Here is an 18,970-nt window from a genome sequence, read left to right as displayed (position 1 = left end):
CTGTTCAGGCCTGGGAGGGGCCCTGGGGTTATTAGCCTCCTTAAAATCAAACAGCAGCGAGGAGGGGGGGTGGATAGGTAGGCCCTTAAGGTAAAAATAGCCTTCCTTGTCTTTTTAATCAGGAAATACTTTGTATCTAAATCTTGGCACTCTACTTAGAAAATCTTCCAAGAAAAATGTATCGTGAGTCTATTAAGCACTTATGGGGGGGTGGGGGAGGGAGACTATTAGCAAGTAACTTTGTATCTGACAGTCAGGAAGACAGCGAATAAAGTCGCCACAAGCACAGGGTCTACTGTAAGAGCCAAGTGTTGTTTCATTAAAAAAAAAAAAAAAATCTGCTTAAGAAGGCTTTTTTCAGGGCTGGAGAGATGTCTCATGGGTTAAGAGACCTGGCTGCTCTTCCAGAGGTCCTGAGTTCAGTTCTCAGCACCCACATGGAGTCTCACAACTGTCTATAATGGGATCTGATGGCCTCTGCTGGTGTGCAGATGTATATGCAAAGTCCTCATATACATAAATACAGTTTTTTTAAAACTGCCTTTTTTTTTTAATTTTAAAAAAGCTTTTTTCCCCAGGTCTGCATATTGATCTCTGGAGACAAGTCAAATAACAGATTGTCATTCTTATCTTTAAATATAGCTGGTATGAGTGTCCCTCGAGTCATGTCCTAGTGAACCAACACTGCCTTTTTAAAGAATTTATCACTGGCAGGCTGCTGGTCATCCCTGGCACTGCAAGAGTGGGGAACCATGTTCTCAGGTGGCTTTTCCTGCCACTCCCCCAGCCCAGGCAGGCAGGCAGGCACTCTGTTCTCCACACATTTGCAGAATGTACACACTTCGTTAACACGCACCTTTTGCATTCAGAAGCAGCAAATTAAATTTGTCTGAGCAGAATTGCTGTGTGCATGGAGGGGGAAAAGTAATTTCTGCTCAAGCAGTTCCCCCGTCTCCAGCTCCTAGCACAGGCTGTTGTAATAGGAATGGAGCCGAGGATGGAGCATGAGGATGGCAGCAGAAACCCAGGAAGAGACAGGCACAAGATGCTCGATTCTGGCAGCACGGGTCTGTAAACAAAGTGGCACAAATTGGGGCAGAAATTCCCTTGGGACCAGGAAAGAGACTGGAAGACTGGAAATACAGCACAAAGCTGAGTCCCAGCCAGATGGTGTTTTTAATAAATTTATCAGGCTCATATGAAAGACAGTAATGAACATTCTAAATGGGAACATTCTAAAAGCCCACTCCTTTAGGGAGAGCAGCTGTGCCCTGCCCATGTGCGGCAGCCAGGTAGGCACTCTCTGATTCTTCCCAGCGCAAAGACCGAGTTGGGCAGGCCAGCGAGGCAAGCTGAGGCTTGCTTTTCTGTGAGAAGAATTAGTCATCCAGATATTTTCTGCTGAAATGGAGAAAGGAGCCTCTAGTTGGTATAGTTAGTAGTGACATTTGGGACAAACCTCTGCTGTCATAGCTCCTATAATATGATGAACTTGGGAGAGGAGAAAGAATATGATCAAAATACATTGTATGAAAAAATTTAAAACAATAAAAATAACAACCTAAAAAAAGATAAAAAAATATTTTTTATCTTTTAAAGCCATACTGTAATCTATATTTCTCCTTTTGTTTTTGCATTCCAAAATGGTTTCTTGTCCAAAGTATTTACCCTCCTGTGGGTATCCAGCCTTTCTGTTCATGGGTCAGGTTTTGATGGAAGGACTTCTGAGGACAGAAGGGCCATGCGCTTACATTGCAGCTCTCCTGCCAAGGCCACTGCCCGCCTCTGTCCAGGTCAGCTCCCAGAGACTGATCATGTCTTAGTTTCCTAAGGGGATTCCCTCAAACCCACCCCCCCAAAAAAAAGTGCTGTTTGTCTGCTTTCATCTGTAACTTCAGATCTTTGTGGCTTTGGATGAGGAGCTTTGCTAACAAAGGGAAGTGCCACAGCCTCATTGTGGTGGGGAAAGAAACAGCTTCTACCCTTAGGAAACTCTCGTTCTCTACCTCAGGTCGGTTTGGCCAGATTGACATACTGGCTTAGACATTAAGGCCTGGACAGGGCTGGAGTGATTATCATCACACCATCGTAGTCTACAGAAGGCCATCACCCACGGCTTCTGGACCCCATTCCTGTCCTCCCTGTTTCACGTCCTGGCATCATTTGCTCTGTGCATTGATCTAAACCAAAAAGTAGGAATAAAAACTAAGAGGTGTTTTGACATTGTGCTCTAAGATGTAGGAGATGGAGTTGGCTACCAAGTAGCTATGAGAGTTCTAAAAAAGTCTCTCTTGAAAAGAAACACGAGTGCCATTAGATGGTGTAGTGGGTCTGTGTATGTGCCTTGGAGTGCGCGCATAAGAAGACATAGCTGTGAATGTCTGTCCTGGCCTGGCTTCTCAGCGAGCACAGGACCAAGTTACTGTAGCCTGTGACAGTCCCTGGTGTCCATGACCTGTCATTGGTTGGAGCGGGTGGGTGGGCAGAGACTCACCATCCTTCAGATTTTTATAAATGGTGTTTAAAATAAGTGAAAAATTTCAAATATTCCTGTGTAGAAAAAAAAATCCCTTGAGCACTATACCTCTAAGATTTGGAGATTGGAAGGATGAGGATACTCACCAGGAAATAGACCATCACCAAACTTTTGCATCCATACTTAATAACTCCAATAGCAGAACAGAAGGGAGGAAATAATAGAGGGAAGAGCTCCATGAATCCAGAAACAGAGAACAGAATTTAAGTATTGGTTCAGTGAAAACCCTACTGCTATGGGCAGACGTGTGTAGGAACAGATGAAAATAGAAAGAAAAGTGTAATAGGAAAAGAAGAAAAAAGATAAAAGCGAGCAATTCGCAGAAGAAAGATTGAGGGGGATTTTATAGGGAGAAGAAGGAAAATAAAGTTGATTTGATAAAAAGACAGAAACTGTACTGATGGACCAATCACTCCCTGCCAGTTTGACCTCCCAAAGTGGCTGAGAAAGTGGAGCAATGAGTGGAGAGTGTAAACTTTACAAGTGATTTGGTGACTAATTTGGTAAGATCTGTGGAAGCTGAAGGGCATACATCCATAGCACCATGTCTCACCATACCCTCAAGTGTAGTTCTGTTTCCATCTATGGCTGCACATGTGTATGTACATATATTTACATATTTCCTTAACAAACAAAACAAAAAAATTGTTACCCAGATACTCAGAAGACACTGTTCTTTGGAAAGGCAAGGAAAGAAAAATGTTAGCAATCTAAACGTTCCTGGGCAGGGAGATTACATTTTGTAATATCTGTAGATTGCACCCAGGACAAGGTAGCTTTCTGCCCTCTTTTAACCCCAAGTAAGGTCATGTGACTTGAATTGGCCAATGAAATGTGAGTAAAGGGATATGCCCCTTTAGGAAGAACATTTTAAGAGCTGCTGTTGTACTGGAGGTATAGTTAGCAGAGCCACTGGCTGATGGGCTGAAGAGCATGGTGGATGATGCCTGCTGCCCCAAGTGTCTGAGGGCCAGGGGTGTGCGCTCCTGCCAGGCTACTTCCCAGTGTCTGAGTCTTGCTCCCAGGCTCTTCCTCTGTCTTCTGCTTCCTTAAACCCTGCCTCCCAAATAGCAGAAGGCTCCCTTTTCCCAGGAAACAGAGGCATCAGGGTTTACCCTCCAAGGCTAGCATTCACCTGTTTTAAGAATCATCTTAAAAAGGTGCCCTCTTTCTGCCAGGAATCTGTCCTCATCAGGAATACTCCAGTGGTTTTGTTGTTGTTGTTGTTTTGTTTTTCTTGCTTTGGAATAAGGGGTTCATCACGACAAACCTGTCCACCCTCCCCTTCCTCCCTGTTTTCCTTGTCTGTGGGTGGTCTTCCTTATCTGTGGAGAGTGGAGCAATTAGTTGGCAAAGACTTCAGTGTACAGGCTTGTCCCACTTTGAAAATAAACTCATTGTTTAGAAGATGACGTGAAGTTATTTACTCTGCACCACTATGATGTTAGAATGTTTTAGTGCGGTGGGTGGTGGTGGCATTACTCAGTCTATCTTTTCTGAGCGGATAACAGTAGATTTGGGTTAAATGGCTTAAATGTTCAAAGAAGATTTTAGGTTTTGATTGTATACCATGAATACTCATTGGTATCTTCGTATTTGGAGAGTCTTTATCATACTGAGCAGCTATAGCTTTGTGGGAGCCCTTGACTTTTATAAATGAACAGGTTGATGTGGACTTGAAGTACAGAGACTCAGAATCAAAACACAGCTGTTTTCTTAAGATCTAGCAGCTCCTGAGCAAAGGAGAGCCCCTGTCTGCCCACTCACTGAACAACAAGCACAGTAGAGTGAGTGGGGTGAAACCAGCTGTGTGTTCTGATACCTTGTGTCTGCGGCCTCTTTTCTGCACTACAGAGTTTGAGCTGCTGGATGTATAAGTTTTCTACTCAACATGTATGTAGCTGTAGCTCATTAGACCCAGTTACTGGCCAGGGCACAGCTTGTTTAGAATGTGCAAGGCCCTGGATTTAACCACCAGGAGCACATTAAAATTCATCCAGACTGATGAAAAGTTTCCCATTGAGTTATGTCTTACAATGTATTTCTATATTCTGTTATTGTGCTCTTATAATGAAATACTTAAGAATTATTTGCTACATATCGGGGGCTAGAGAGATGGTTCAGAGGTTGGGAGCGCTGACTGCTCTTCCAGAGGTCCTGAGTTTGATTCCCAGCAACCATATGGTGGCTCACAACCATCCGTGATGAGATCTGGTGCCCTCTTCTGGTGTGCAAGCATGCATGCAGATAACTGTATACATAATAAATAAAATCTTTAAAAAAAGAATTAATTGCTACGTATGGTGTGGATATTCCAACCTGAAGGTTCAGTTTTTATTTGTTTAATTATTTAGCATGGAAACTCTTATCTGAAGATAATCAGAATCTTCTAGTTTCCTTTTTATTGTTGATTTGAGATGCTAATTAATTAATTTTGTTCTGAGCATGCTATAGGGATATAGTTGGCTTCTCTTATCCTGATGCCGGATCTTGTGCTTTGGATTCACAGTTCCTATGGAGAATGTTGCAACAATTGCCGATTGTGCCAGCGTGATTGAAGGAGTCAGTCGCAGCCGAAATGCCTTGCTGAATGGGGACACTAAGAATTATGACTGGGATTCTGGCTATACGTGTCACCAGCTGGGAAGTGGTGCAATTGTGGTTCAGCTGGCACAGCCATACATGATTGGATCAATACGGTAAGATTTCTTTGCATTTGTTAGTTCAAAGAGTGCAGATACACGTAATCACCAATCTTCAATTTCAGAGAAGAAGTTCTATTTATTATAAAGATTGGAGACAGACAGGGAGACACCAGCTGTCCATTTCGATTGTTTAGTAGGGAGCAACGCTGAAAGTGGACCTCAAGTCAGCTGGGAGGGAGGGACCTGGATGGGAAGCCTCCCTCTGAGGATCTCACTATTGCAGTCTTGCCATGTGTGAGTTTAGAGATCTATAGGGTGACATCAAGGGTTGGTGTGGGTAAAAAGCTGTGTTCAGCTTCCATAAACACCTTTGTATGTGAACCAGAGACCCAGATAAGAAGCCTGGCTCTAGACAGTCTTTTTAGTGGCATTGAGTTTGAGTCTCTTCTTGATCCATTTTGTTTTAAGAAGGGAGCTTTGACTTTGCTTGACTTACAGGATGTTACCAGTTTTTAAGCGTGAGACTGGTGACATCCCCTAGAAGGTCAGTTCTTAAAGGCTGGTACTATTCTTTTTCATTTGTCTGCTTTCCCCTCTCCGCCCGTCTTTTCCCCTCCCCTCCTGTCCTCTTCTTTCTTGGTTCTAAGGAGGCCTTTGAAGGCTCCTCATAGAGGAAAAAATAAATGTCTGTCTACCCCAGTCCGCTGAGGGTGGAGGTGTTGGCAGGTCGGGACTGCCTCTTCATGGTACTGTTGTACACTTGGCTTACTCCTCGAGGCTCTCATTGTAGACATTCTATAGGAAGAAAGCAGAGGGAGGCAGTGTAGCAGACACAGGCTTAGTGGAGCTCTGTGTTTCCCACATATGCTGAGGTGCCAGTGCTGGAGGTCTTGGATTGGGACGGTTGGATTTCTTCATTTTAGTTAACCCCATTTCATCCAGAGCCACCTCCTAGGCCAAATATCACAGGGATGAAGTATGGGGCTGAGCACTGGGGATGGATGACCCCACGAGCCTTACTCTTCTGAGCTGTGTTCATGCTCTGCCTTCTTAGGACTTTTGTCATGGATGATGTTAACTGTGTCTGTGTTTGCCTCCTCACAAATGTGCTAACAGTTGTCTTTCTTTTGTCTTCTGGCACTGTCTCCCCTACAATTTCTTGAAGATTACCAATCGTGTCTCTGAGATTACATCTGCAATTTCTTGCAGGAGGCTTGGGGTGTAACTCATCTGAGCCAGAAGACTTGAAATCATTTAAATTGACTAGACACTCTCTTTCACTTCACCTATTTGGGACTTCAATTTTCTCTTTATTATGTTTGTTCTGCCATTTCTAATTTGAGGGCCAGTCTTCTTTCCAATGAAGATTGAAGCAAGCGGGCAGCTTTGCACCTCTGTCCAGTCTCCTTTAATGGCTCTGACTCCCATTCTCTCACCTAGTACTGGGTACCCTTCCTTCCCTTCACCACACCGTCTAACTGTGTCCATGTGTGTCTTACACCAGGCCAGCTAAAACGGAATCCTGTTGTCCTTCCGCTTCCCATCCCAGCCACCTTACCTCAGTGTCACTATTCGCCATTGGTTTGGTGATTCCACACATCTTTGGACCAAGCCAAAACCACAAGGCCCTTCCTAAATTTGTCCCCCTCATTTATCCACCCTTGATGCCCAGGGTGGATAAGGTTCTGTGCTGCCTCCTAAACAGCTCCAAGAGTTCTCCCTCCTCCACTCTCCACTGTGTAACCAAGTGAAACCCTGGTGTGGTGCTTATCTACACAGTCCACCATTTGATTCTCTCTTCAAGCCCACCACACCATTCCTGACTCCCTTTGCCCAAAGCAATGGAGTAGTAAATACAGAGAAAAATGGTGTTAGTGACTTCTGTTACAGCCGGGTCTCTTGTGTCTTCAGCCACCCAAGCTGCTGTATCAGTCTGTCTGTAGGTACTGTGCTCCTTTACGCCATGCTTGTGAGTCTTGGGTCATACTCCCTCTAACTCTCTCTTTGGTGTTGCTGAATCTACGAGGGAATACTGGCTATCCTCCCATCATCGTCTGAGCTTACTGAGACACCCGCTGTCTTAGTTAGGGTTCTATTGGTGTGATAAAACGCCAATGACTCAAAGAAACTTGTGGGTTAAAGGGTTTATTTCAGCTTAAAACTCTTGGGCCACACCCTATCACTGAGGGAAGTCTGGGCAGAGTCAAAGCAGGAACCTGGATGCAGAGCTAGAAAAGACACCATGGAGGAGCGCTGCTTACTGGCTTGCTCCTCCTCCTTGCTCAGCCTGTTTTCTTAGAGAACTCAGGACTACCTACCTGCCCAAGTGTGGTCCTGCCTGTCTGGGCCCTCCCACATCAATCAATAATTAAGAAAACATCCCAAAGGCATACCCACAGGCCAGTCTTTTGGAGGCATTTTCTTGGTTAAGATTTCCTCTACCCAGGTATGTCTGGGTCTGTGTAAATTTGACAGAAACACCTTTGTCAGGCACCTGCACTGGCTGTAGAACTCCTGTCCTTGGGACCAGTTATTGACTCCTCCCAGCCTTGCTTGCTACTTGAGGCCTGAGATAGCTCATAATCAGCTTCTCAGGCCAGATTGAATGTGCCCCCAAAGTAGTCTTTGTGGACAGACTGAGAATTACAACAGGTTTAAGAGGAAATTTACTGTTTTAAATCTAGCAGAGGCCCTATGAGATGGTTGCCAGGGTGATAGCTCAAACAAGGGCTTGTCCTAGGGCTAGGCCACCTTGGCCTGTAGCTCTACCAAAGACCTGAATTCTGACTCTGACTGAGGAAAGTGTTGCTGGGGCCCTGGGCAGATAGAATGGGCCCACCTGGTTTTATCTAAGTGTGGAATGAAAATGGTTCCTTCAAACAATTTCTTTTTTCCTGACTCAGAGGAGAGACGATGAGCAGGCACACAACCTGAGGCAGAATTGTATCTCTCATCACAGTGTGGCGCCTCTAACTTCCTGAAGCCCACTATTGTTTCTTCAGTAAGAAAATCCATTCAGCTGGAGCGCCGGGTAACTAGCTAGGCATTCAGAGAGACACGTCTTGGTGAAGCTGTCATTATGTTGTCAGCACTGCATTTGCCTCTTCTGTGACATTATTAAGGGGGAGGGAGTGAGGTTTCCTGGCCACCAGTGCCCGTGGACAGCACTGGGTGTCTTAGTAGGCTGCAGCAGGTAATGCGCCCAGATAGACATTTATTGACAGGAACCAGGTCAGTGGCACCTTCTCCTGGGGAAGGCAATTGACCAGCAATGGGCTGATTTGTCAGTAGCATTTGGCCCACAGTTTCTGTTGCTCATGATGACTGACTTGCTTTCCTGGTCACTGCATCCGTAGCCACCCAGGGATTCGGCATCCACACCTACAGGGCAAATGCTACAGAGCTGAGATTCATTATGCCCAGCACAGTGGTGGCAGAGCTGGGAACCTGGGAACTCACTTTCTGGGACTGTCACACTAGCTTTGAAAATACGATTTCTTTACCGTTGGTGACTTCTTAGGCTAAAGTCCCAATGGTTGATGTTCTTTATCCCTCGTACGATACACAGTGTGCTATGGATAAGATCTTTGTCTTCCTGAGAGCTTGCCAAATGGCTAGGCAGAGAGAGTTCTTGGGCTCCACGGTCAGCAGAGCCCAGTCCTGCTAGTGTGTCTGACATGAGTAAGTACCCTCTGGTATCCGGGGGAGGGTGGCTGGAACATGATCTCTGATCATCTCTGTATCCCTTCATTTTCTTTCATTCATTCAACAGACACTTGGCTTTTTCCTGTGTGTCAAATATGGTGGTAGGCACTTAGGATACAACATTGGACTAGCCAAACACTGGCATGTTCTTGGAGCTGACATTCAGGGCAGAGATACAAGAATGAAAGAAACAAGCACGTTTATTGTATGCTAAATTCAACAGAAAGGAGGGGAACAGTTCAGTTTTAGGGCGGGCGGTCTGAGAAGGGGACATGTGTGCTCAAGTGAAAAAGCAAGCACCCTGGAGACCCAGGGTGAGTACCATAGACAAGGTGCCAAGGAGTGGAGGAGGGAAGGAGTGCAAGAGGCAAGATGGGGCGATTTGGAGGGTGACAGCCAAGAGGGGTTGTGTTACCATCGTCTGCACACCCTTTCCGCAAACCACCTCCTCCCCACACAGTCCATCACAGGCTTTTATGAGTGCCGAATGGGAGCAGAGGAAGAGGAAGGAGCCTGACAACATGCCCTTGCTTGAGGGCCCCTTTTGCCCTGCCTCCATGCTCCAGCTTCCCCCTTGGGCGGGACTGGAAATACAGCAGCTGGTCCTTGTTGCTAGGTTTACAGGCACAGCAGACTTTACTCACTTTTAGGAAGAAAGAGAGATTTCCAGGAATGTGCATTAAAAGTAGGTAATTGAGTGGTAATTATATCATTTCCCTGGCATTCTAAAAACACTAAAATTTAAATAACAGGGAATCTTCAGAGGCCTGACCACATAAAAAGACCAGGCAAGAGTCATAATAACTAAGCAGATCTGTTATGTCTTAGTTATAGTCCCCCTGTCACCTGAGTTTAAGACTGATTATCTTTCTGCTTGCTGATGGAGATATCCTGTTAAGGACCCTCAAGTCTGGGAGGGGAAGCCAAGCATGCTGTGTAATGAGCTCTCTGAACACCTGCCCGCCCTTCCCAGCTGATAGAGGACAGACCTTACCTAAACCCCAACTGTAAGATGATCAATTAAATTAACAAATTTTACATTAGCTTGGAAAGAAGGGTTTTGTTATTGATACATGCAATCATGTAAGTAAAATGCCCATACTGCTTTAAATAACAGACATAATTGTAAGTAAATAGGCTGCCCAAGGAGGTCTAGTGTCAATAGACAGCGCTAAATAAATGTAGATTAAGATGTTAATGATACAAGAACACTTTGAGTCTGAGTCGTTGGTTGGAATATACACGTGTACATACTGAATGGGTCTAGCCCAAAGGATATTCTTGATGGGTATTCATCATCTCTTTGGTCTGAGGTGATGAGGGTTTTATATTTCAATAGGGAGAAAACCACCTACAGGTCTGCCTCCTGTATAAAATAATCTGGCACGGAGTGACTGAAGCACAAATCGGTTGGTGTCCCATCATTACAGACATAGGTAAAAAGTAATACCAAAAGAGAAGGGAATGTAGAAAGAAAGGGCTCACTCGTGGCCCCCTCTTTGAGCCTGTTTTTTTTTTTTTTTTTTTTTTTTTTTTTTTTTTTTTTTTTTTTTTTTTTTCTGTGAACAGCTAGGTCCACACCGAGGTCAGCTGCCCTTTCAGTGATGAGCAGCTCTGCCAACTGTAGGTTACCTCTTCAGGTTGTGAGTTCCAAGGACCCCGATTGACTGCTGTTTTTCCTTCTTCCTGCTGCTGCCCACCTTGCCAGAGTGTTGCTCATCTACTCCTATCCTGAGGGACCGGCACAGAGAGGAGGAGGAATTGGAGGCCGTTCCATTTTTGTCTCCTACTTAATAGCTCTAAATTAAGGTTTATTCAACAAGGGTGATGGAAAGGAATTGAAGTTCATGGTTCAAATACTAATTTATAATTATTCAAATATTTTCTATGTGTGTGAGCCCATTGTTTCCTGGAGGATCCCAGAAAATCTCAAATTGAAGATAGTGATTTTTTTTTTTTTTTTTTTTTTTTTTTTAATATTGTGATGGACTTGGTCTCTGGAGCAAATTCCAAGTGCCTGGTATGGCACTGTGTGCTGTGTGTAGACGGTAAACACTCATTGACTATACTGTGTTAGTGCAGCTAACGGGAGCTCCATCTGTCAACTAAATTGGACATCATATTTGCTCAGTGTGGCTGATCTAAGCGTATGTGAGCAAACTGCTAAAGACGTGGGCCGGCAGATGACTGAGAAGGGGCTCACTCAGGAGGCAGGCGCCAGCACCAGCACAGGGAAGGGCACCGGCAGCCTCTTCCCACTTCGCTTCCATTTCCTCCTGTCTGAGTGCTACTGGGGCAGCAGCACATCTGTTTACATTAAGACAGCCTTCTGTGCAACCTAGAGAGCTAGAAATTTCCTTTTTATAGTCTAAAGAATACAGCAAGCATCTAAATATATGACTCCTCTGCTTTGGATTAAGATTGCCTATAATTCTAGTTGAAATTGGAAAGATATTTTACCAAATTTGCTTCATATCAGTCATGCTGAGAACCGTCTGTCACAGACCTGAACTGAGGAATTCTTCCTTGTCTTGCTGGTCCGTGATTTATTTACTAAGTGCTGTTTCTCCCTGAGCCCATCTGCATCATGCTGACGTCTCCTGCTCACCCACAGACCTCCACACTCTGGTTTCCAGAAAAATCACAAAGAATTGTATCTGTGGTTTCCCAACAGATGCTAGAGTCTGAACTGTGTGAACATGTAAAGGCCAGGAATGTTGGAGCCTGGCAACAGATAGAGTGTGGGGGCATGGCAAATAGACCCCAGCCGTTTTCTGTGGCAGGAGTTTCAAGATGAGAATGAATTACTATGGCAACTAAGTTGTGTGTGAGAAATACAAGAGGGGTGACAGATTCAGATGGTCTTTGGAAATGCAAGAAAGGTTAAATCCCCCCCCAAAAGAGAGAGAGTGTGTATGTGTGTGTGCCTGTGTGTGTGTGTGTGTGTGTGTGTGTGTGTGTGTGTGTATGTGTGTGTGTGTGAGAGAGAGAGAGAGAGAGAGAGAGAGAGAGAGAGAGAGCACACTCACGCATGTGCATGTTTGTATGCACGTGCGAGAGAGACAGAGAAAGATTTACCTCACATGTCAGCCATTTATCTCTCTTGATTCTCCAAGGAACTTGACAGCTAGTGATCACACACACAGCTAGATATTGTGAAAAGTCTATTAGTTTTCAAAGACTAGCCAAACAGGAAGACATTTTTACACAAGATTAACCCCATTTGACCTAGTATTTGATACACAAACACATGCTTTGTTAATTATCTAAAGCACCAAGTTAACCGTCACTCATGTGCTTCAGAAGAGTGAGTACAGGGCATTGACTTTGGGTTCTGGGAACCCCACTGTGTCCTGCTCTGGCTGATGGCTGCGGCTACTTTAGAGTGAGCCGTACAGTGTCATAGAAGCATGGCTGCTGTTGGGAGGGCTGGTGGAAGAACTTTGAGAAGGTGGATGGAAATGTCTACAGACTTAGTAGACCAGATGTTCTTAGTGCATCTTCTGAGTACTAAGTGAATAAATCTGTTCTGAAAGTCATGAGGGTCACAGCTACTTAAACCCAACCCTTAAGGCAATCCAAAGAAGTCAGTCTATCTTCGGAAGTCTTCACATTTCCCAAGTACCTTTAAATTTAAAACAAAGAAGAGAAAACTTTTCCCCCTCCGGGAGGGAGCTCAACTTCAACCTTTTTTGTTTTGCTATCTCTTAGGGGCTCTCAAGTATTGTGGTGTGCACTCACAGGCCTCCCCTCTGCTTGCTGTTTTATTTTTATATTTTAACTTTAGCCCTTTGTAAAGGCATAGCCATAGAGGACTTGCCAGGAGCATTCTCACAAATGTCATCATTTGTGAGACAACGAATGCAAGAAACGAGTCACTGAGACCAAGCAAGTCCTAAGTCCTGCATTGGCTCCCCTTGCCTGGCCCCTCTGTCTGCACCCCACATCCTTATGGTGAACAGCAATGGCTGGGAAGGTTGCCTGGTTCCCCAGGACCCTCCTCAACTGCCTGCCAGGACATGTGGGCTTCATTCCTGCTGAGGAGTCTTTTTTTTCTGCTGGGCTACCTCTTTCAGAGATGTATCAGATCCAGTATAAGAGGGATCAGTTACACAAATGCACACTCTGCTCTTATGTCCACCAGGGTCTTCTTTCCTTGCTGCCCTTGAGTCCTAGTGGAAGGATTGTCTTTCTCCCTTCTGATGATACGTCCATCAATGATGACATTGCAGGTCTCAAGTCATGGTTCTTTTCCTGTAACCCAGCACCCCTCAGGATGGCTTCGGTTTCCTTAGTTTACTGTTGAGCACTGGCTAATAGTTCTGCTTGCTGTGCCTACCAGTAGTTCTTTTTATTTAGATTTAATGTGTGTGGGTGTTTAATGTGTGTGCATGTCTGTGTACTATGTGTGTGTGTGTGCCTGGTGCCAGCAGAGCCCAGAAGAGGGTGTTGGGTCCCCTGGAACTTATTATTCAACTGCTGTGACACACCATGTGGTTGCTGGGAATCGAACCCAGGTTCTCTGGAAGAGCAGCTGATGCTCTTAAGTGCTGAGACCTCTCCTCTCTTCTCCCCCTAGTAGTTCTGGGGTACAGCCTGTGCTCACTGTCATTTGACAGTAGAGACACCAAGGTGCTGCTTGGGCTCCTTGTTCTTGCCACCATAAGCAAGGTGAGGCTGGTACTAAGACTTCTCCTCATACAACTTCTTTAGCTCTAAAAAGAAAAGAGAGGAGAGACAGCACCTTACATTTGGGTCAGCCTTCTTTTGTTCCCTAAGGCTGTAAGTTGCTGAAAATCAGTTAAATGTGGCAACTAAGACTTAGCATTTGTAGTAATTGCTAGTACTCATTTACTCCAAAGAAGCTTATATTTGGATTTTATTTGGCTGCAATTAACAGAGAGAGAGCTAAATTCTTTTTCAGTTTATTTTTATTTTGTTTTCATTCTATTGGTATCTCTCTCTTTTTAATCTATACAGGTGAGGTCCTACAATTCAACGAACTATACATTTTTTTTCCTTTCCTACTTGCATTTTTGCCCCACAGAAACAAGACAACTGTTTGAGCTTTAATTGCAAGTCTGTGTTTAGACAGGAATGAGGAAAAGGGCAAAGAGAGAACACAATTTGAGCCTCCCAGACAAGCCTGCTCCTTCTCATAAGGAAGAGCCTTTGCCTTGCTCAGAGTCCTTATGTCCTTGCCCTGGGATGAAGCCCGTGTGAGCTTATTAGGTGGGATGCGGTCATCAGGTTAACTGGAGCAGCGCTGGCTAGGAAATTGAGGGCCAGAGTGATGGAATTGTTCCCTAGCCCTAGCACTGTGCCAGACTCATCATGCATTGATATTTTTATAAACCCGCATATTCTGTGTGCTGTGGTGCTTTCTTACCTTTAAAGCAGCTTTATTGAGACGTAGTTGACCCATTTAAAATAAGGAAACAGTGAGAAGACTCTTCTGCTGGCACTGAGGAGTAAACCCAGGACCTTGAACATGCTAAGTAAGCACTCTGCGACTGAGCTACACTCCCAGCCGTCGGTTTGCTTTTATTTATTCACTTCTCACTGCATAGTCCAGGCTGGCCTCAAACTCTCCATCTTCTCGCCTCTGCCTCCAGAGTGCTGGGATCATAGGCATAGGACACCATGCCCAGCTACATTTATTTTTAAAAGCTGTCCTTTGAGGCCACAGCTTCTGGATGTGTCTACAACAGTACTGTAATAATTGTGCTTTATATTAGTCTCAGCTTCAAAATTTTTCTGTAAATTAAAAAAGCTGTCTGCTTAAAGTACAGTTCTGATCCAGAATGAGAGGCATTGCTGATTATGTATGTTTGATTTCTTATTCATGAAATTTACTTCTTAAGAAAAACTGTGTTTCTGTTACAAATATTTAATCAGGTTGTCTGTAACTGGGCCCTGTGTTTTGCCAGCATAGTGATAAATCATGCACATAATAAAGTTTGGGAGGCAGGCAAGATTCTAGCTGACTTCCAGTTAAAGGAGAACAGGCGCTGGGATGTGGCTCAGTGCTAAAGGGCTTGTCCGTCATGCACAGCCTCCAAGTTCAAACCCAGAACCACACACAAAAAAGTAGTAGAGAAATAACATCTACACTATTTAAATCTGGAGTTTAAAAACCGTGCCCCCCTGGGCATGGTAGCACAGATGCAGGATTGCTGCAAGGTTGAAGGTTGAACTTCACAGTGAATTCCAGGCTAGTCAAGATTACGTGGCAATACCTTGCCTAAAAAATCAAGTCATGTCCACCTCCCCAGAACAGAACCGTAAATGAGACTGCACTTTCTACGAAGGTGGCCACTGACTGTCTGCCTCCCGTCTTTCTCTCACCTCTCTCCAAATGAGGCAGTGTCCTGTGTTGTGTGTAGTGGGTGTGGCTGTACAGCCATCGAGGACACCCTAGAGCTGCATCATTCGGATGCCCTCAGCTTTCCCCTTGACCTTCCTTCTGCTGACCCCACACCCACCTTCAGTAAAGGATGGTTTGGGCCCCTTGGCTCCTTTCCCAGTGTGAGCTGGCCAGTCTGGAGTCCTTTGGTGACTGTTACAGTCGGCTTGTATACTTGCAATGGCTCTGCTTACCCTCTTCCTTCCTCCTCTCGTCTCTTCCTCACACAGAGCAGTAAGGGGCAGACCATCATGCTCTCACCTTGGAGACAACACAGTATTTTTAAGGGCAGCTACATAAGATTCAGCTCAGGGGCAGCTAGGCCATTCTGCAGTGTTCTGTCATAATCACCCTGTTTCTCTAGTACAAGACTGTATTGGGTTGCAGCTTCTTTAAATGTTAGTGGTGAGAACTAATAATAAATTTGGGGTGAGAATTAGTAATAAATTTGGGGGCTGAAGAAGGATCCCAGTAGGGCCTCGACCCAGGAATAGGATGTGCTCTTTGCCTTTTGCTTGAGGGTTTTGAGGTGAGTGTTCTATTAATAAACAGTACTACTTTGCTTCTCATTTTACGGAATTTTCCTTGGCGTTTACTTAGCTGTTGCAGTGAAATAATGCCATGACCAAGGCAATTGACAAAAAGAGTTTATTTGGGCTTATAGTTCCAGGGAATTGAGTCAGTCACGTCAGAGAGGCATGGCAGTAGGCAGTCATGGGGGCCAAAGCAGGAAGCTGAGGGATCACATCAAGCATGAGCAGAGAGTGAAATGTAAGTTTATGTAATCTCAACATCACACCTCCCATTCCCCCACCCCACCCTCCACCTCTCCCCCCACCCCCACCCAGTGACATATTTCCTCTAGTAAGGTAGCATCTTCCACTCCTCGACAAATAGCACTACCAACTAGGGACCAAGTGTTCCAATACTTGAGTCTGTAAGGGGGCATTTCTTATCCACACCTTCACAGCCTTGGGATAGGTGTTGATTGAGTCTAGGATGATAGATCTCATTCCCAAGTGTTTGAATGTCCACTAAAATCTACTACAAAACCTCGTCCCTTACCTTTCTAATACTGACCTTTCTGTGTTCATTTCTGTGAGGTTTAAAAAAAATAAGAAATGCAGTAAAATACTGTTTACTGGATAATTCATTGTAACCTTCTTAAGAATTTGAGAAGGTATTATCTATAGATAATTAGTGGTAACCAGGTAAGTAATGTCTTATTGGTAATACCCTTCCTAGAAAGATAGAAAAATGTCATGCTTGTTACTATAGTCACATCTCAGCTGCCCACGTTGACTCAGAAGCCAGTAGAGAGTTAGCAGGGGAAGAACATGGTCAAGACTCACTGCATGTAAAATTGGTGTCATTACAGATGCCAGATGGAGGAGTTCAGTTAAAACACCAAGTTCTGTAAGGTCTTGTTGATCTTTGGACCTGAACTACTCTGGCCAGCTATCTTGCCAATTGCATTTTATGATCACAGAAGGCAGCATTAGGGAGATGGCAAGGAAAAGATCTATACAAATTCTTTCCTGGCCCTCAACAAGCAACTACACACACTCTGCTTAGCTAGTAGGGTTTGGTCTTTGGGGTCATCTTCCTCTCAAGCTGCTGTAAATTCATTGCCCTGTTGATGACTATATAACGTTTTTAAAGAGTATTATATATGGACTTGAAGTTTCTCTGTAACTTGTTCATCTGCCTGACCCTTTCCTTTTTACTGGGATTTGGAGGGTGGTGGCCACTGACATCCTTTCTGTGTGTCTTCAACCTGAGAATGTTCATCTTGGGCGTTTATAATCAGTTCAGGGAATAAGGACTACTTGGGAGTGGTTTATTTTAAGTAACTGCCTCTCTCCCTCCTGTCTCCCTCCCTTCCTCTTTCCCCCTCTCGGTTCCCTCCCGCTCTTTCCCTCCTTCACTTCCTCTCCCCTCCCTCTGCTTCCTTCCCCTCTCTTCCTCCTTTACTCCCTTCTCTCACTCTCTGTCCCTCCCTTCCTGTCTTCCTCTGTCCTGCACTCTCCCTCACTCTCTTCCTCCCAACCTTTCTAACTCTGTAGCTGTTGGGGGGAAAATACTAGAAATTTGGTGTGAAAGGCAAGCCAAGAATTGTCAGTGCAGTTGTCACAGTAACAAAGATGGAATTGTGACTAAAGCAGAATCTTAACTCCATGTGGAATTCGCCACATTAAAAAAGCATATTTTGAAACATTCAGTGAAAGAGACTGTAGACATTTCTAGGTTAAGCTCAAGTTTATTTTAAACCATGCCTTTATTCTTCGGCTCTGTGCTATTCAGTGAGACTGGCTTCAGTTCTTGGGCTTTGCCAGATTTCCTGTAGAGACGAGCAGTGCACTGCCATACTCCCCCTCTAGGGGCACTGCCGTGCTCCAGTAAAGGCTTCACAAGGCAAGTGCAGATGACCCTCGTGTCATCTAACCAGACCCTTTCCTCATTGACCCCCCCCAGGAAGAGCAGAGTCAGAGGGTTCATATGCCTTCTACATTCCAAAATGGGAAAATAAGAATACTTGTACACCTCCTATTAAAAGCATCTGGTTTGGGAGCAGAGCACATGCCGTGACCCAGTGGGTTCTCCTACTGTGTGTTGTGGGGAACAAGCCTTTGGACTGCTCCAAGGAGAGGCGTCCACAACGCTTTAGCTTTGACCTGTTGCGCTTTCTCCTTATGGTGTATGAGGTGGAGCCCAGGGCTCTGTGCGTGCCAGGCAGATGGTCTCCCGTTCCCCGAGCTCTGCTCTGTTCTCTTTTAGCCATGAGGATCTTTGAAGACAATGTTTGTGAAAGAGCTCCACTTCTCAAGAATACTTGTTTTGGTTTATTAAATTCTTTTTATTTTATGTGTATTCCTGTTTTGCTTACATGTGTGTCTTGTCTGTGTGAGGTTGTTAGATCCCTGGAACTGGAGTCACAGACAGTTGTGAGTTGTGGGTGCTGGAGTTCTCTGGAAGAGCCGTCCGTGCTCTTAATCATCGAGTCATCTCTCCAGCCCCTCAAGAATACTTTTTCTTCCCCAACTAATTATCTGTCTTGTGGACTACCAAGGATGTATCATCTATTGGGGTTTTTGTTTGTTTTTTTCAAGACAGGGTTTCTCTGTGTGCAGCCCTGGCTGTCCTGGAACTCACTCTGTAGACCAGGCTGGCCTCTACCTCACAAGTGCTGGGATCAAAGGTGTGTGCCACCATGCCTGGCTCTCATCTATTGTTTTGAATTGAAAGGGGGAAAAAAACAGATTAAAAAATACAACCACAAATCATTGTAAATTAAAATCCATCTCTCTTTTGTCCCGCTCACACTCTCCTTCCACTTAAGAGATTAAATGAGACTGTAGTTGTAGAGAAAGCTAGAGACAGAGTTGGGGCTCTTGCCTTCCATCTGGTAAGGCCATAGACCATGTTGTCACATTGAGCATTCTTGACCTTTTGTGATCCACCTGAGCTAAGGATGTGACGCCTGCTTCTTCCCTTAGGTGGCAGCTTCCATCTCCTGAACGTTCCCGGGCCATTAGAGCTGCCACTAGCTCTTTGGAAGTTGACTGGAGATGGCCCCAGCATAGATCCTTGGAGAGTAGTCTTGTGTGTAACTCACTCAGGGTACATTAGCCAGAGCCTCTTCTGCCCATCATAAATTTTGTATTGGCTCTTGGGGGG

General features: G+C 44.8%; 1 protein-coding gene across 2 annotated transcripts in view; it reads left to right on the top strand.

Annotated features, from left to right (window-relative positions):
• Btbd9 (BTB domain containing 9) overlaps positions 1-18,970 on the top strand; it is a 354,247-nt gene that overhangs the window by 262,165 nt on the left and 73,112 nt on the right. For both annotated transcript variants that reach the window (XM_027394408.2, XM_027394409.2), the window contains exon 8: positions 5,046-5,235. In XM_027394408.2, coding sequence (XP_027250209.2) covers positions 5,046-5,235 — 190 coding nt within the window. The remainder of the gene's footprint in view (positions 1-5,045; positions 5,236-18,970) is intronic.

The sequence above is a fragment of the Cricetulus griseus genome, assembly GCF_003668045.3.
Source record: "Cricetulus griseus strain 17A/GY chromosome 1 unlocalized genomic scaffold, alternate assembly CriGri-PICRH-1.0 chr1_0, whole genome shotgun sequence".
In the NCBI taxonomy this organism is placed as follows: Eukaryota; Metazoa; Chordata; class Mammalia; order Rodentia; family Cricetidae; genus Cricetulus; species Cricetulus griseus.
This window is presented reverse-complemented; position numbering and strand designations above follow the sequence as displayed.